Genomic DNA, 16,794 nt, shown 5'->3' with positions numbered 1-16,794 from the left:
CAGGGGTTGGCGCCTCGATGTCGGGCCTCGCTGGGACCGAGGCCGGGTAGAGCAGGGTCACGGAGGTGGTCACGTGGAGTGACGCGTAATCCAAGATGGAGGAGCCCCGAGGTGCATGAGACCTCGTGCGGCTGAGCGAGGGGGAACAGGACCACGCCACGAGGCCGGCTCCAACACGCGTCCCCCCTAGCTGAAGGCAGGGAGAGTCACCCATCTCCTTGGGGGTTCTCCTTGCCGAGGCGGAAGAATCGGGACAGGCCGTCAGCATTGGCGTGGTCGTTGCCGGGCCGGTGTTCCACGGTGAAGTCCATTCCTTGCAGCGAGATGGACCATCACAACAGCTTGGGGTTCTCGCCTCGCATTTGCATGAGCCACCGCAAGGGTCGGTGGTCAGTCTGGACCCTGAAGTGGGTGCCGAAAAGGTAGGGCCGGAGCTTCTTGAGGGCCCATACCACAGCGAAGGCCTCCCGCTCGATGGTGCTCCACCTCTGTTCACGTGGCAGCAGTCGGCGGCTGATAAAGGCCACAGGTCGGTCGTGGCCCTCGGCGTCCATCTGGGAGAGGACCGCCCCGACCCCGTACTCCGATGCGTCGGTCTGCACCACAAACTCCTTGCTGTAGTCAGGGGCCTGTAGCACCGGGGCAGCACACATGGCCGCCTTGAGGGCTTCAATCGCAGTCTGGCAGCGGGGCGTCCAGTGCACCACCTTGGGCTGTTTCTTGGAAGTGAGCTCCGTAAGGGGGCCCACGATGCTGCCATAATCTTTAATAAATCGCCGGTAGTAGCCTGTGAGGCCTAAGAAGGCCCGGACAGCGGTCTGGGTTGCGGGGGGGGTCCCACGCCTGGATGGCATCGACCTTCAGCTGGAGGGGCGCCACCTGGCCACTCCCCACCTGGTGGCCCAGATAGGTCACAGATCCTTGACCGATCTGGCACTTGCTGGCCTTAATGGTGAGCCCGGCCCTTTGGAGAGCGGCCAGGACTTCGCGTAGGTGTCCCAGGTGCGCGGCCCAGTGGTCGCTGAAGACTGCAATGTCGTCGAGGTAGGCCGCGCTGAAGGCTTCTAGCCCGGCCAGGACCTTGTTTACCAGTCTCTGAAAGGTCACTGGGGCGTTCTTCATACCGAAGGGCATCACCCGAAAGTGGTAGTGCCCATCGGGGGTGGAAAAGGCGGATCGTTCCTGGGCGCCGGGAGTGAGCTTGATCTGCCAGTACCCAGCGGTGAGATCAAAGGTGCTTAGGTAGCGGGCGGCCCCTAAGCGATCGATCAGCTCGTCTGCCCGGGGCAGGGGGTGGGCATCGGTCTTGGTGACTGCGTTCAGGCCCCGGTAGTCTACACAAAATCGGAGTTCCGGAGAAGTACCGGGGGCGGCGGCCTTCGGCACCAAGACCACCGGGCTGGCCCACGGGCTGTCTGAGGGCTCAATGACTCCGAGGGCGAGCATCTTGGCGACCTCGGTCTGTATGCAGGCCCGGACTCGGTCAGGTACTCGGTAGGCGCGATGTCGCACAGGGGGGCTGTCCCCGGTATCCACGTCGTGTACGCACCAGGGGGTCACCCCGGGCGTGAGAGAGAAGAGGGCAGCGAAGGGTTGCAGCAGCCTCCGGCAATCATGGCGCTGTTCTGTGGTCAGCGTGTCGGAGAGGTGGACTTCCTCCAAGGAACCGTCTTGGCCCGAGGACCCCAGGAGGTCTGGCAGGGGCTCGGAGTCGCTTTCGCCCCCATCATCAGTAGCCAGCAGCAGACTTAGTTCAGTTCGGGCAAAGTGGGGCTTGAGCCGGTTGGCGTACAGGACCCGGAGGGGGTTCCTCGGGGACTCCATGTCGACTAGGTAGGTGACGGGGCTCTTCCTCTCAACCACCTTGAAGGGCCCGGCCCACTTGTCCTGCAGGGCGCAGGGGTCCACGGGTGACATGACCCAGACTTGCTGGCCTGGCTCGAACTCGATGGTCGAGGCATTTGCGTCATCCCAGCGCTTCATGTCTTCTTGGCTGGCTTCGAGGTTGGCTTCTGCCAGGGCCCGGAACTTCCGAGTCTGGTTCCGCAGGGTCAGGAGGTACCGGTAGACGTCGGGGGGGGCATCTTGGACGTTCGCTTCCCAGCCCTCCTTGACCAGGCTGAGGGGCCCTCGGACGGGGTGCCCATACAAGAGTTCGAAGGGGCTGAAGCCCAGGGATTTCTGCGGCACCTCTCGATAGGCGAACAGGAGGCAGGGCAGCAGGACATCCCACCTCCTCCGCAGGGTCTCTTCCAGACCTTTGATCATCCCTTTTAGGGTCCTGTTGAACCGCTCGACCAGTCCGTTCCCCTGGGGGTGGTAAGGGGTAGTGAATCTGTAGGTGACCCCGCATTGTTGCCAGAGGGATTTCATGTATTTTGAAATAAAGTTCGTACCCCTGTCGCTCACCACTTCTCGGGGGAACCCTACCCTGGAGAAGATGCCCATCAGGGCCTGGCCCACCACTGGGGCTGTCACAGTGCGGAGTGGGATGGCCTCAGGGTATCGGGTGGCGTGGTCGACCAGTTCCAGGATGAAGCGATGTCCTAGGTCGGTTCGGGGGTCGAGGGGCCCCACGATGTCGATCCCCACTCGTTCGAACGGGGTGTGGACGGCTGGAAATGGTTGGAGGGGGGCTTTAACTCGACCCCCCGTTTTTCCGCTAGCCTGGCAGGTCTGGCAGGACCGGCAGTGGTGGTCCACGTCTCTCCGCATTCGGGGCCAATAGAAATGGGTCACTAGGCGGCTGTAAGTCTTGTCCCGCCCAAGGTGTCCGGCGAGGGGCACGTCATGCGCCAGGTTCAGGAGGAACTCCCGGAACCGGAGGGGAACCACCAACACCTGGCCGGCTCCCAGCTCGGCGACTTTCTGCTCGCTGTATAGTAAGTCATTGTCCCAATAGACCCAGTGGGTTCCCGTGGGGTCCCCCGAGGCCTGGGCGGCAGCTTGCTGTCGGGCCCCCTCGAGGGACGGGCAGGCCTTCTGTTCTTGCTGAAATTGTTCGCGGGTGGGGCCCCCATCGTGGCGCCACTGAGCCAACTCGGGGATCTCGCTGAGGGAGGCGGCCTCGTCGGGAGACAGTTCGGATGGCTCAGCCTCATCGTCGGGTTCCTCCGTGCCGGAGGAGGGTGACAGTTCGGGGCCCGTAGGCTGGTCGGTGGCCGCGGCAGTGGCGGGTTGGGCGGTCATGGACCGGGTGGTGGCGCAGGCCCACTCAGGCAGCCCTAGCATCCCCAGATGCTCTCGGCGCTCCACCTGGGCCCAGGGGGAGCTCTCTAGGTCATTCCCCAGGAGGCAGTCCACGGGGGCGTCGTCGCGGACGGTCACTTTTAGGGTGCCGGACACTCCTCCCCACTCGAAGGGGATCCTGGCCATCCGGCACATGCTTTCGGTGTTGTCCGCGGTCCGGACAGGGCATAGGACATGTGGCAGGATTTGTTCGGGGGTCACTAGGTGGCAGCGGACAGCGGTCACGCTAGCCCCAGTGTCCCGGAGGGCTTCGGCCCGTCGTCCGTTGATGGTGACCCACTGCTGGTACTTCTGGGTGTTGCTGGGGATGGCCGCTCGGGGCACCATTTCTCGGGAGCCCAGGCAGACGAGCGACATGGCCGCCGGTTCCCACTCGGGGGACCCGTCCTCGCGGCTCTCCTCCTCTTCTTCTCCTTCCCCCAGGGCAGCGGCGGCTATTTGTCGGGGAGGGGGCCCAGCGGTCCCGTTTCGTTGGTTCACGGGGCAGGCCGGATCGCTTGCATAGTGGCCGGTCTGCTGGCAGCCGAAGCAGGTCACTGGCGGTCGGGGTCCCGGTCGGGCGATGGGGGTCCCCCTTCGGCCCAGGGTCGGGGACGTGTGGTTGGCGACTTGGCCTCGTGGCGGGCTTCTGGGCGGTCCGGCCGGGAATTCTCGGCTGCGGTGGGATCCCCCTCCTCCGCCCCGCTGGCGAGGAGGTCCCGTGGTACTCCGTTGGTAGTCCCCCACGGGGTTCCGGGGGACCCTTGTGTTGACCCATCGGTCTGCTTCGGCGGCGAGCTTCCGGGGCTCGGTCAACTTACTGTCTAGGAGGTGTTGCCTTAGTTCCACAAAGCAGTTGTTGGCGAGGTGCTCCCAGACAATGAGGTCGAACAGTTCATTGTACGAGGTGACCTTGCTCCCTTTTATCCATCCTTCAAAGGCCCGGCTGAAGAAGTCCACGTACTCGACCCAGGTGGTACCGGGGAGCTTCTTGCAGTCCCGGAAGCGCTGCCGGTACATCTCGGCTGATAGTCCGTAGCGGGTGAGTAGGGCTTCCTTCACGTGATCGTAGGAGGTCATCACTGCGTCGGGGAGTTGCAGCAGGGTATCACGGCCCTCGCTGAGGAATCTCTCCCATAGGCCGGCACCCCAATCCTTCCGGGGTACCCGATGGGAGGTCATGGCTACCTCGTAGGCTCGGAACCACTGCTGGATGTCGTCGTTCTTGTAGTACTCTTTGACGACATCCTTGGGAATATGAACCTTTGGCTCGGTCAGTGGCAGAGCGTCCCGGGCCCCGGGGGTGCTGGTCTCCCCCGTTTTGGATTTCAGTTCGAGTTCTTTGAGGCTCCTCTCATGCTCGAGGGTTAGCCGTCTCTCTTCGAGTTCTCGATGCCGTTTCTTTTCCTCGATTTCCTCCTGCAGCCGCAGTTGCTCCAGGGCTATTTTCTTCTCCGCCAGCTGGAGCTCGCCGTCCAGCCGGAGTCGTGCGAGGTCCATTTCGTGTGCCCGGACTCTCTCTCGTTCTCGTATTTCTTCGGGGGATAGGCTGGCTTCGGGAATGCCTCGCCCCCTCCATCCGTCGGGGTTGTGGTCGGCAGGTTTTCGTTCCGGGCCGAGGTCCCTTCGGTGCGGGGTGGAGTGGCCTCAGCTTCGGCCCAGGCTTTCAGGGCTTTCTGCATTTCTTCCTTGGTGCCCAATCCCGTGGTTGGGATCCCTTTGTCCTTGCAGAATTGTTTTAGCTCTTTCTGGGTGTATTCTTCCAGTTTTTCCAGCTGGAAGGTTGCAGCCACGGTTGCTTCTTGGCCGTCCATGGTTCCCTTTTCTTTTTTTTTCCGTCTGGTTAGGCAGTGGGTGTGTTACTTGCTTGTACGATTGCGTCTGGCTCGGATCCCGTCGCTGGCCACCAAATGTTGGAGGGAGGACCACTGGGGAGTCGGAGGGACTACTCCGGGCACCCTCCTTCCGCCAAGTTATAGCCGAGCGCTGCTGAGAAGCCTCCGAGGAGAGGTCCTTCTCCTATAATCGTACTAGGCCCAGTAACACCACCACACAGGACTCCGTATCAGTTGCTTATCTTGGTTCTTTATATAAAAAGGAGTACGTTTCAATATTTACAATGGGATCGAGTGATCCGGTAAGAGTCTCAGTGTTCTTGGAGGGAGAGGGTAGCGGGACAGTCTTGGTACCCGTCAGGTACGGGAAGGCTCTGCGCCAGACCTTGGGTGCTGGTCTCAGAGCGGCTCGGACGTGGAGAGCCGCGACGGCGTCTGCAGGGCTCAGGTGGTAGGTCCGCTTGGATCGAGCCGCGACACAGTCAGCAGGGCTCCGGTGGTAGGTCCGCTTCGGTCGAGCCGCGACGAGGTCAGCTGGGCTCTGATGGTACGTTCAACAAGGATGGGCCGCGACAGCGTCAGCAGGGCCCCAAAGGTTCGTGAAGGTCTTGTAAGCACGAGGGAGCCGCGACGTCGTCAGCAGGGCTCAGTAGGTAGGTTCAGGAAGAGTCTGTCTCCTTAGGGTCAGCCGCGATTCGATCAGCAGGGCTCTTGACTCCGGGATACAACTGTCATCTTGTTGTCGGGTCGCCCCAGATATAGGTCTTGAGCCCTTTGATGTCCGGACCCTTGCGCCCAGGAGGGCGGAGAGGCCGGGTAGGGCGCGGCCAGACGCCCAGCAGGAGAGGCGCCAGGCCCCAGAGAGCTGTGGGGCGATCGCACCTAGGTGTGGGAGGACGGTCGGGGGTCCCATCGATACTGCCCTCCGCTGGGAGTGGGAAGGGCTCACGTGGTATCCCCCGGGCCAGGGGTTGGCGCCTCGATGTCGGGCCTCGCTGGGACCGAGGCCGGGTAGAGCAGGGTCACGGAGGTGGTCACGTGGAGTGACGCGTAATCCAAGATGGAGGAGCCCCGAGGTGCATGGGACCTCGTGCGGCTGAGCGAGGGGGAACAGGACCACGCCACGAGGCCGGCTCCAACACCGTTGTTAAAGGCCCTCTCCCTCAGGCCCTTTAACAAATAGTATAGCCCTTGGCAGCGGGCTATGAGGCAGTGGTTATAAAGCATAAACCTAGCTCAGAGAGGGGGAGAGAGGAGCGTAGCAACAGAATATGTCTTCAGGTGAGGATGGGGAGTAAATGCCCATGTGCTTACAATGAGAACTTGAGACAATAAATGCATGCAAATGCAGAGGTTAAAAACAATCAGAGTGGGGTGATTACTGGCACGAAGGGGTACTGCTTGATGGTAGGAAGATGGCGAAGAAGCGGGCTTTGAGACGTTTCCTCAACTGCCCCACTGAAAGAGCAATCACAGGTACAAGGAGAGGCTATTATGCAGCCTTCCCCCAGCCTCGGCCCATAAGCTGAATACACCCTTTTGGCATGTTCATTCATTGTGAGTTTTCTGGATTTTCAACCCGGCCTGGGACGCCATCTTATTAGTTGGTACACCACCAGACTCTCTGAGTTTATAGGGACATTAGTCGGCCTTGTGTATGTGGCGCGCCTTTAGGATCAGACAACCGGCTGCGAAATGGATCATGGCAGGAACAGGGAGCCAGTGCAGGTCTTTCAAAGCAGAGGGTATCTGCTTGTACCTTCCTTGGTTGGATGATAAGTTAAGCTGCTGTTTAAAGAACGACTTTGATTGGTGTTTTGGGAGATGGGTGGGTTATTTTTAGCCCTGATAGATGTATGATCAGATACAGCCCCGTACCACTGACTGAAAGATTGTACAAAGCTGGGGGTACTTGTCTTTGCGCTGTAGTGTGGGCTGTAGCCGTGCTATTTGTATTTCTCGTGATATCATCCGAGAAGGACCCATAGAAACAAATGAGAAAACCCAGCATTATAGCAGAGGACTGAAGGAGGGCAAGAAGACGCCTGAGCTCATACTTTGAGCCAGTCTGGATAATGGGTTTGATGTTCTCCTATTTACCAGGACAAAATTAGTCTTTACTGGTAATTGTTTTTTAACTTCTCGCCGCACCAAGCCGCTCGGGGGACTGCATACCCCGGTACTCAAAGTTTCAGGAGGCACTAACGCCAATCTTCACGCGCTGGGGGCGCACAAAGGCAGCCTCGGGCTCCCGCGGCACAGGACATGCGCGAGCGAAGCCCGGGCCAAGGGCGGGCCCGTCTGAGCCCATCAGAGGCAGGCAGAGGCTGGGTTGGGCCCCCCCTCTTGGCTTTGCGCCTCGTGAAGATTGCTATACTGTTTTCCATCAAGGAGCCAACCACTGGTATTGTAACCTTTGATTTATTAAGTGATTTTGCAAACGTCTAGTTTCCGTGACCTATTGTTTTTGTCACGATCTATCTTGGCTATAATTAGAGGTGCGCAATACAGAAATGGGGAAAAGGAAACATCCGAGCTCTGCACTAACTAAGGGGCCTATTATGATCACCTGCGGGCCGGCGGTGGCGATCCGCCCGTCAAATGTGCTTGTGAAACCCCCCGCCATATTAGAATGGGTGTTGGGGGTGCACTTGGGGGTTACCCATGGTACCCCCCTCATTTCCATGCACCAAGTGGGAGGCACCGCGTGGTGCCTGCCACGCAGTGCATGGAAATGCTGTGCATGCACCTTTCACATTGTGTATGGGGCTGCAGCCAGCAGCTCCACCTGCAATGTGAAAGGCCCAGGATGCTCCCGCCAGTATGGCGGGTACATCATAATACCAGTGATGGGACCGCCGCATGTCTGGCGGGCGGTCGCACACACCGCTATGGTGGCGGGCGGACCAAGTCCGCCCACCATCATAATGGGCTCCTAAGTCCCCACCATAGTCAAGAGAGCCCATTATGAATTATATCACAGGGGCAATGGGGCCAATAGAAAAGCAAATTTTAAGTGTGGAGGAAACCTTGACCAGCTGCTCGGAGAATGCCCCTGAACCAGTATCTTTTATTTCCATCACCCCAAATACAGCTCAACTGTTGGAAACGTAGACTGCGGGTTCTGGGATATAAAATAAAGATAGCAACCAGGCGGTGTGTAATGCAACTTCGCCGGGCACTTCGATCACCCAACCTCCATCTAAACGCCCAAAGGCTCCTAAGAACTGCCCTGTTAAATCCATTGGGGGTCGACCTGGCGAGCAAATCACAGCCAAGAAGAGGGCTCCAGTGCAGAAGTCGACAGCGACCTCAAAGCCCTCTAGACCTGTCAATAGGTTGGTATCTGCAACACCTCCGGACTGCAATCGACTGGTGACATCTGTCCAAGCCCTGACCGACCTTATAAAGAGATCTGTCGGTAGTCTTACAGTTCGACTGAAAGCTATGGAGTGTGCTGTTTTAAGCTGTATAGAGCGTCTAGGAGCAGTAATCCTCACAGTGGGTTAAACGATCATGCTAGGGATACTATTGATGGTATGACCTCTAGTTCTTCTATAACACTCACACTCCAACACCCTGCCACAGAGAATTCTGAGTTTTCCATTAGAGGAGCACCGAACGCACCCCGCAGTCTCGTGTATCACATGCTACAGCCAATGATAGACATAATGTGGAACTGAAACCTCCACCCTCCAGACCTGGCACTTCTTTGGGGGGATCTTTACCCACTCTGGCTGCTCTTTATACTAAGACCTTGCATGTCAACAATCAATTAGATCTTCCCCCTGCTGCTACCCCGTATGTGATTATTTTGGCCAATCCATCACCTCCCCCTTTTTGTACCGCTTTGTTCGCCATAAGTTGGCAGGGTATGCTCAGACGTGAGTCCCTTGCTCACTTTGCCACTGGATTCAAGCAAGCCTGGCTGAAGACGGCTGAAATGCCAGAAACCGGTCCTAGGAAGCTTGTTTCTGGTCCAGGGAAGACATGGCTTGGCAGTTCGGGCTGGACTGTTCCCATGAAGCACAGGGTCAGACTGATTTGCATATGGCCATGTCTGAACTGGGGTGGCAGAGTGGGCTAAAGAACGGTGATGGATCAAACCCAGATCTGTTGACTGGGTGTGAGTGTTTGATTGGTTCTGATGCTCCGTCCATCACCTCCCCCTTTTTGTACCGCATTATTTTGGCTAATGTCCCAACCGTGGACGCCCCTTTTCAAGAACCTTGGGACTCGTTGGGAAACAAGTCTCTTAAGTGGTTACATTCTAATGTCAACATGGGGGAAGCTCTCGTTGCGGATTTTAAGATGGTAAGATGGGTAGGGTGGGTTGGCAGGGGCCCCAAAGTGTTCCAGGGAGACTGTGTGGTACTTTCTTTTAAATCCCCAGCACTAGTCAGTATGATATTGGGCAGGACAAGTCTACCGTTTGTAAATTCTAATCAAATCTCAGTATTACAGCGTGTTTTTTTTCTATTGACCCCGCTACAATTGCCTAGCCAGCCGTTCTTCGAGACGCAGCAACCATCCCTATTACGTCCAGGCCTTCAACTTCCAATTATAAATTCAAACAATCCATGTATAATATTGCAACATTCAATATAAATGAACGCTTCTCCAACCTTGCTGGGGTAGACTGACTACAGGCCAATTTAATGGTAGGTGGACCTGCTCAAAACTCTGTCTCCCCATCACTAATGCCCGCTACAACCTCACTGCCAGAGGGGGACACTATGGATGTACAAAGACCTGTGGAGCAGACTGTGTTGAGGGATGAGATAAATCTGGATTTTACGACTCCAGATCCAAGATAAATTAACATCTCAGTTGTAATGTGGCAGGGCTTTCTTGTAAAATGAGCTTACCTGAATGGTTACATTTCGTTACAGGCTTTAATATTATTTGTCTACAGGAAACATGGGTGGTGGAACCTATCCATCTGAATGGTTATAAAACATTTAATTTGTCAGCTGTTCCATCGAGACATGGCAGACCAATGGGGGGCATTTGCATTTACGTGTAAAACAAACTAATACCCCCCACTGCAAGAGTAGAAATCCCTAATATTTATTATCAAATTGTTTCTGTCAAGCTCTCGGGCTCCACACATCTGATCTTAATTCATTTTTATAATAATGCTTGCGATCATGATATTCTGGCTATCCTTGATCAACTCAATACCGATCTAGAAGCTATAACTATTAATGGGCGAGGAGAAAGAAGTTCAGTGTTGGGAGGGGATTTTAATATCAAATTGTGTCAAATGTCATTGAACAAGATCCGTGGTTTATCTTCTCCAACAAATGACGATGTCACCCATTTTTTACATTAGGATTATGGTGAAAAACGTAATGAACTCATGTGAAATTTTGAACTTGTTAGCAGACAAGTTGTGGTTCCTTGTACTTACAATGGTGGCATGTGCAAAAGTGTCATTGATTTTATACTTTTTTCTAATCAATACTCATCTTTAATTATTGATTTCACAATCCACAACATAGCAATGAGTGATCATTTTCCACAGAGCCTACTGCTAAACTTTGGCTGCTTAAAATATCAAGGTGTCTGTCACAGTTCTACGTCAGCGGAGAACATAGAATTGTCGCTAACTAATTGTGACACCCTACAGTGGTCTATGGTCGAACCGAATGGCTTCCTAGAGCAATTAGTTCACCAACAAAGAAGGGCCTTTGGTGCATGTCTGGATGATTTTGTAAGTGCCTCAGTTATTTTGGAGACATTTGATAGAATCACCAAGGCAATTAGAGTAGGCCTAACTTCAGAGGGGAAAGGTAGTAAAGTAAAGAGGAAGCCCTGGTTTGACCATGCATGTTCAGAGGCACATAAAAACTTTAAAATGGCTTTAAAGTGTACTCCTAGAAACTACTTGGAGGTTCAGTGTAGGAGACAGTTGTTTAGGCTTGCAATAAAAAAACGCAAACAAAGTCTGAAAGCAGAGGCTTGGGACAAATTGACTTTCTGGATGTTAGCAGGCGTGCGACATCACGCTTTGAACCCTCCATTATCTTTACAGGCCTCTGAATTGACGCCTGAGTCTTCCATTTTATCTGGAGACATATCTGTATCAATGCAAAGATTGCAGGACAAATGTCTGCCTAAATTCGCATCTTTGCCAGTGATTCTCGGTGACTTGTTTTCAAGCGCCCTCCGTGACTGATCTATTGATAGCCATGGAACATTAGAATATTTAGAGATTCCTGCCGTTCGCATTATCTATATTTGAGATATAAGGACAGGATCCTACATGAGCACTTTTAATCTTTATTGTCAGGTTCCTTTATATCCAGTATAAGTTCTTGTCATTGCCACCGGTTGCCGCTGCATTGACGTCCGTCTGGGACCCAGAATTACCTTGGCTTTTCCTCAAGAAGGCGTTTTATATGCCGAAACGCGCGTAGAAAATTACATCGCTCTACTGAAAATAACATCTTAATTAGTTTTTCAAGCCACTAATTGTTGTATTGTATTTGTTGTAACGTATTGATTTTTTGTATTATTATTTGTCATTATGATTGATTTATGTTGTCCTATTTATGGTATACGTAACCTGTCTGCAGTATATTTATGTACACATAGCTATTATCTCTGTATGAGTACACTGATTCATTTTTTAGGTTTCATGTTTATTTAGACCTATTAATTTATATCCATTGCTGCCTAGGAATGTTGTCTTTTTATGAGACAAATTGAAGGAAGCCAGCTGTAACAATGATATTACCGCATTTTGGCTTGTAGTGAATTCACCCTCTTATAGTGAGGACAATAAGTACAAAATAGAGATGGCAATGAATGAGGAGGACTGGGTACCACACTTTTTCAAATTATATACTGATACTACAAAGTGTGGTGGTAACAACACTGCAGCGGCAATGTCGGTGGATACTTCATCCTCTACTATGGTTCATTACGGGTTAGACCTCAATATTACTCTGGAAGAAGTCCCCCTAGCTATAAGCACTAGCAAGGGAGGTAAAGCGCCAGGGCCTCATGGTGTCCCTATTGATTTGTTTAAGGCCAACGTGGAGTTTTGGAGCCCCCTCTTGACCCTTGTTTTTAGTTCATGCCAGAGCGTAGGGTTCCCTTCTACATTGTCTAAGTCCCATATTGTACCAATTATTTTAAAAGGAGATCGCAACTGTCCTGCCATCAATAGACCCATCTCCTTGCTAGATTCCTAAATAGATTACAAAACTGGGTGGATTGTAATCACATTTTGTCAGATCTACAGTATAGATTTCTAAAAGGCATAGGCACCGTGGAACAAGCCATTAATTTAAATCTGTTCATGAGCAAGGATGCTCCCATTAAAAGAGGTCATTTGTTTTTGTTTGTTGTCGACTTGTCGACCGCTTTTGATTGTGTTATTCCCGACAAGCTATGGTCTGTTATGACTCCAAGGGGTATGGACCACTCCATTATTAATTTACTGAGATATTTATTCTCAACAAGCCGTGCCAGGATTTGTTTTAGCATAAAGGGCGAATGTACTCGTTCTTTTAATATTGAAAAAGGAGTTTGTCAAGGGTGTGTGCTCGCCCCTTTTTTATTTAATTTGTATATTAACAAATTAGGTGACTCTCTTGCTACAACATGTCAGGATTTGCCACAGATTGAACAATGCCCAATACCCGTCCTGCTTTATGCGGACTATGCAGTACTCATGGCACATACTCCACTGGCCCTGCAGCAACTTCTTGACAGTTTTGTGCACTTTATGGAGAACTTGGGGTTGAAAATCAATATTAGCGAAACTTTCGTTATGGAAGTAGGCCGAAGTTCCACTAAGATGCGCCACATTTATATAGGGAAAGAGATCCTTCCTCTAACTCCCACTTTTTCGTATCTAGGTATTCTATTTGATTGCGAGGGGAGCTGGAATATCGCCATCAAATCAAGAAAGCTGCAATATGTTCGATCCATTGTGGCCTTGTGTAATTTTGCAAGGAAATTAGGCTGTACACAGCCAAAAGAAATGATAACTATATATAATGCAAAATGTCGAACCATTGCTATGTACGGCTCTGAGCTGTGGGGGTACGCAAATGTGGAACCACTACAGGTAGCTGAAAACGCCTTTTTTTTAAATGTATTGGCGGTTCCCTCTAGTAGTTCAAACTTTGTGTGCCATTCTGAATTGGGTGCGATCTATTTAACAGGCCTGATAAAGTTACAGCCAGTCCTTCTTTGGCACAAGATCTGGACCTAAGATCACACGGATGTTAATTGTGCATTAGTAAAGGACTGCTGTGCCTCTGAGTCTGCATTATGTACACAACAATAAACCTCTAACACCATCAATCAGTTGTTCTTTAGGCCTCAGTGGTTACCTTAATTGACCTTGGGCTACCATTTATTTATGGAATTGTTCAATATTTCATAAAATGCAAAGAAGAGGTAGCCATCACATAATATTTACAGACATATACCCCTTTCTAATGTGAAACAATACAGATTTTTGCACATAAATACAAAAAAACACATGTACACTTGTTATATTACAAACATAACATATTGATTAAACATAAGACCAATAGGCTATCCACCAGGGTAAGACAGTGCCAATGCACGTTTCGTATTGACAACAGTGGACAGTCCTACATTTTAAAGGTGTAATTGGGACATTATGTTATTTGATCCTCAATTATTGCTTAACTTGGTTCCTGAAGAGGTCAATATCTTATTGATAAACTCTAATTCAAGAGCATCAACTAATATGCTCAAATATGCATAATATGCAGGAGTGTCTCCAAGTTAGGTAAGTATGAACCTCTCATTGTCATAAGCCAACGCGTTTCAACCTTCTATTGTAGGGACCAAAAAAACTCTTTTAGGCGAAGGTCTTCATCAGGGCGAGGTTTTAAGGTGGTAGGACTTTTGGATGCCGTTTTGTGGTTCTCATGTGGGAATACCTTGAGTTTCCTATATCTCTTTGTATGTCGTAAAGGTTACGTCAGAATTCACAAATCGTCTAAGTACTTTGAATTGTTTTCCACATCGCGGCACTTCTTTAGTAAGCAAAAAAACTCCCGATATGCAAAGCCGCAGTGGTGTTTTCACTAGATTCATTGTGGCTCCGTATCGGCATTCTCCATTACACACCGAATCTTCCAATCCTCTGAGTCTGAATTAAGCGCTCCATGGCTAAACTACATTAAGATTTTTTGGGCAGATATTAGTCACCTGGAGTTCTATGATTATCCAGAGTCCCTGAATAACATTACTAGGACGGGACTTAAAATAGAGTGTCTAAATCTATTGGAGGAACTGAGACTACTTATGGAATTAGTCAAACCATCGGTTCAGCATAATCAAATGGTTTTGGCTACATGCCCAATGCAACCATACCTTTTTAATGTTTTAAATGCACAAGATAGATTTGTTTTAACACGTTTTAGACTAGACATATTTCATCGCTTGACATCTTATCCAAATGTTAACAATTGGTCAAGGAAATTAATATTTTGTCATTGTGATAATATGTACAAGCACTCAATGATTCACATTCTGTTCTTTTGTAAACTATACACTGATCTGAGAAGAACTTTTATTGTACAAATAATGAAGTTTTTGAATTTTAACCAATGTAGGCCGGTGTTTTTTACTGGCAATTACTTCTTAATTTATTTACATGTGTGGTGCTAGCAAGGTTTCTTAAGGTTGTATTAACTAGAAGAAAATCAAGCCATATTGTTTGTTAAACCATGACTTTCTTTTAATATTATTGTCTTGGATTTTAATGAATTGAGTAGTTCTATTTTAAGATTTGTTGCTTACTCTTCCTAATCGGGCCCTGAGGTTATGAAAATTAAATATGTCAAGATTTTTCAAATTCTTGCTATCCAGTTACTGCACATGGAACGTGTATTTCAGTTTCAAATTTTATTGTTCTGACCCTGAGGTTAAGGAAAAGTTATATGAAAATGTTTTTAAATCCTTGCTATTTAGTTTTTGCACAGACACTTTGAATAATGAATCAGGTTCGACTTACCGTGTTAAAATACATGGGGAGTGATTATTGGTTTGGTCTCATCTTTTGAACGTTCATATTTTGTTACTATACCTCTGATCAATTTTTATGCTGAAATAATGTATTTTAATGTGCTTTTATGAATTATTACAAAATCGAATAAAGATGTAAATTGAATAGCCTTTGCTCAGCTGCGTTTCAGACACACTGATGAAAACCACATACGAATGATTTCCCAGCAAGAAATGAGCTGCGTTATCCTTACCCAACAGCACTTGAATATGTGTTTGGGTGTTGTCAGCCCGGTAGTGGATAACGATATCTGGTAGTACTCACCTTGGCTCCATGTATGGGCTAAACATCCTGAGAGTGAGAATAGATTCCTGTGGAACTCCAGAGGAGACAGGAATTGATTCAGCTCTAGAGGATAATGCAATTTATATTTTCCACAATCTCATCAGAAATTTAGTGGTGTCTTCATAGCTTCGTCAGGTTGGGGAATTTTGCGATATGTGATTGGGGAGCGGAGGACGGTCACTAGTACAGTTTATCCAATGACACACCTGAGAGTCATGCAGAAAAGCCCTGGGTGCATTTCTAGGTCAGTTTGCTTTTTTGTAATTGATGAGTCTGGACTTTGAACTTTCTTCATCCATAACTTTAGGGAGGCATAATATCATGTTCTTAGTCATACTAACCGTTAAGGTTCGTTTCACGCAATGTTGTATAAAAATCAAAAACTCAGCTCAAACTTCTGCATCTTATATACATCTTATATACATATGTCTAAGAATAAGATGAGGCTAAGCAATTTTTTTACAAATGATTAATAATATAGCTAATCATGGCAAAATGTATATTGGAAAGAAACTGCCTGCATTTCTCAGTTATTAAAATAGGAAAAGTATATTTACCCGTGACAGTGAGATGCCGTCGTTAAGCAGGATGTATTTGCTGTTGATGGGCAACATTCTGAATTAAAATAGCTTCTTTTGGAAAGATTGAGAGACATCGTATTTACGGGAGGAGTTGGCATTGTTGTTGATGTTGTCATTAATGTGGTTGTGAGAACACAGGAATATGTTCCCACACCTGAAAACAAACAATTTAAAGTTAAAGCCAGTGGAAAATGAGGGAAACAATAAAACTCACTGCGATATGCTTTCAGGCCGGGCTGTGGCCATCTCAGGCTGGATGACAGTCAACTGGTGCACCCCGAGCAAATTTGACTTGGTCATCAGCACAGACGCCATTCCTCCGAATCAAACATTCGAAGGGCCATACAAGCCTCCATTGCAGAATACCATGGTTTGTTCCTCATGTACCACCCACTCCTGCCAATCTTATGAACTGCCCATTTTTGTACCTCTCCATTGCTTTTGAGATTGCACCCAATGCCACCCTAATCTACTAAATCCAGGCTGCCACCATCCCCACCCACCTCATCACACGCAGCTTATCCTCCCTGAGCGACTGGTCCAAACATGTCACCCTTCCCCTTTTTCCACCGCATCCCCCTGAGGTATCTTGTGCAGTCCTTGAAGAGCCGTCTTTTCCTGATGGCTTCATGCTCTTTCAGACTTCCCATATGCTCGCTATCCAGAGACATAGACGTCTAACTCCGCGGCTATGCCAATGGCATGCAACTCATTCCATTGGCAGTCATCGCCAATATCACCAGTTGCCTACTCGCCATCGAGAGCTGGATGAGGAAAGTGACACAGTATTTAATGCCCTCAT

The 16,794-nt window shown here is 50.1% G+C and overlaps 1 protein-coding gene across 1 annotated transcript in view; it reads right to left on the bottom strand.

The window, feature by feature from the left end:
- Nucleotides 1-16,794, bottom strand: part of LOC146869109 (uncharacterized) — a 75,556-nt gene that overhangs the window by 34,655 nt on the left and 24,107 nt on the right. Inside the window, exon 3 of the mRNA XM_085653390.1 lies at nt 15,969-16,146. Coding sequence (XP_085509516.1) covers nt 15,969-16,146 — 178 coding nt within the window. The remainder of the gene's footprint in view (nt 1-15,968; nt 16,147-16,794) is intronic.

The sequence above is a fragment of the Triturus cristatus genome, chromosome 1_1 (genome assembly GCF_964204655.1).
Source record: "Triturus cristatus chromosome 1_1, aTriCri1.1, whole genome shotgun sequence".
Classification (NCBI taxonomy): domain Eukaryota; kingdom Metazoa; phylum Chordata; class Amphibia; order Caudata; family Salamandridae; genus Triturus; species Triturus cristatus.
This window is presented reverse-complemented; position numbering and strand designations above follow the sequence as displayed.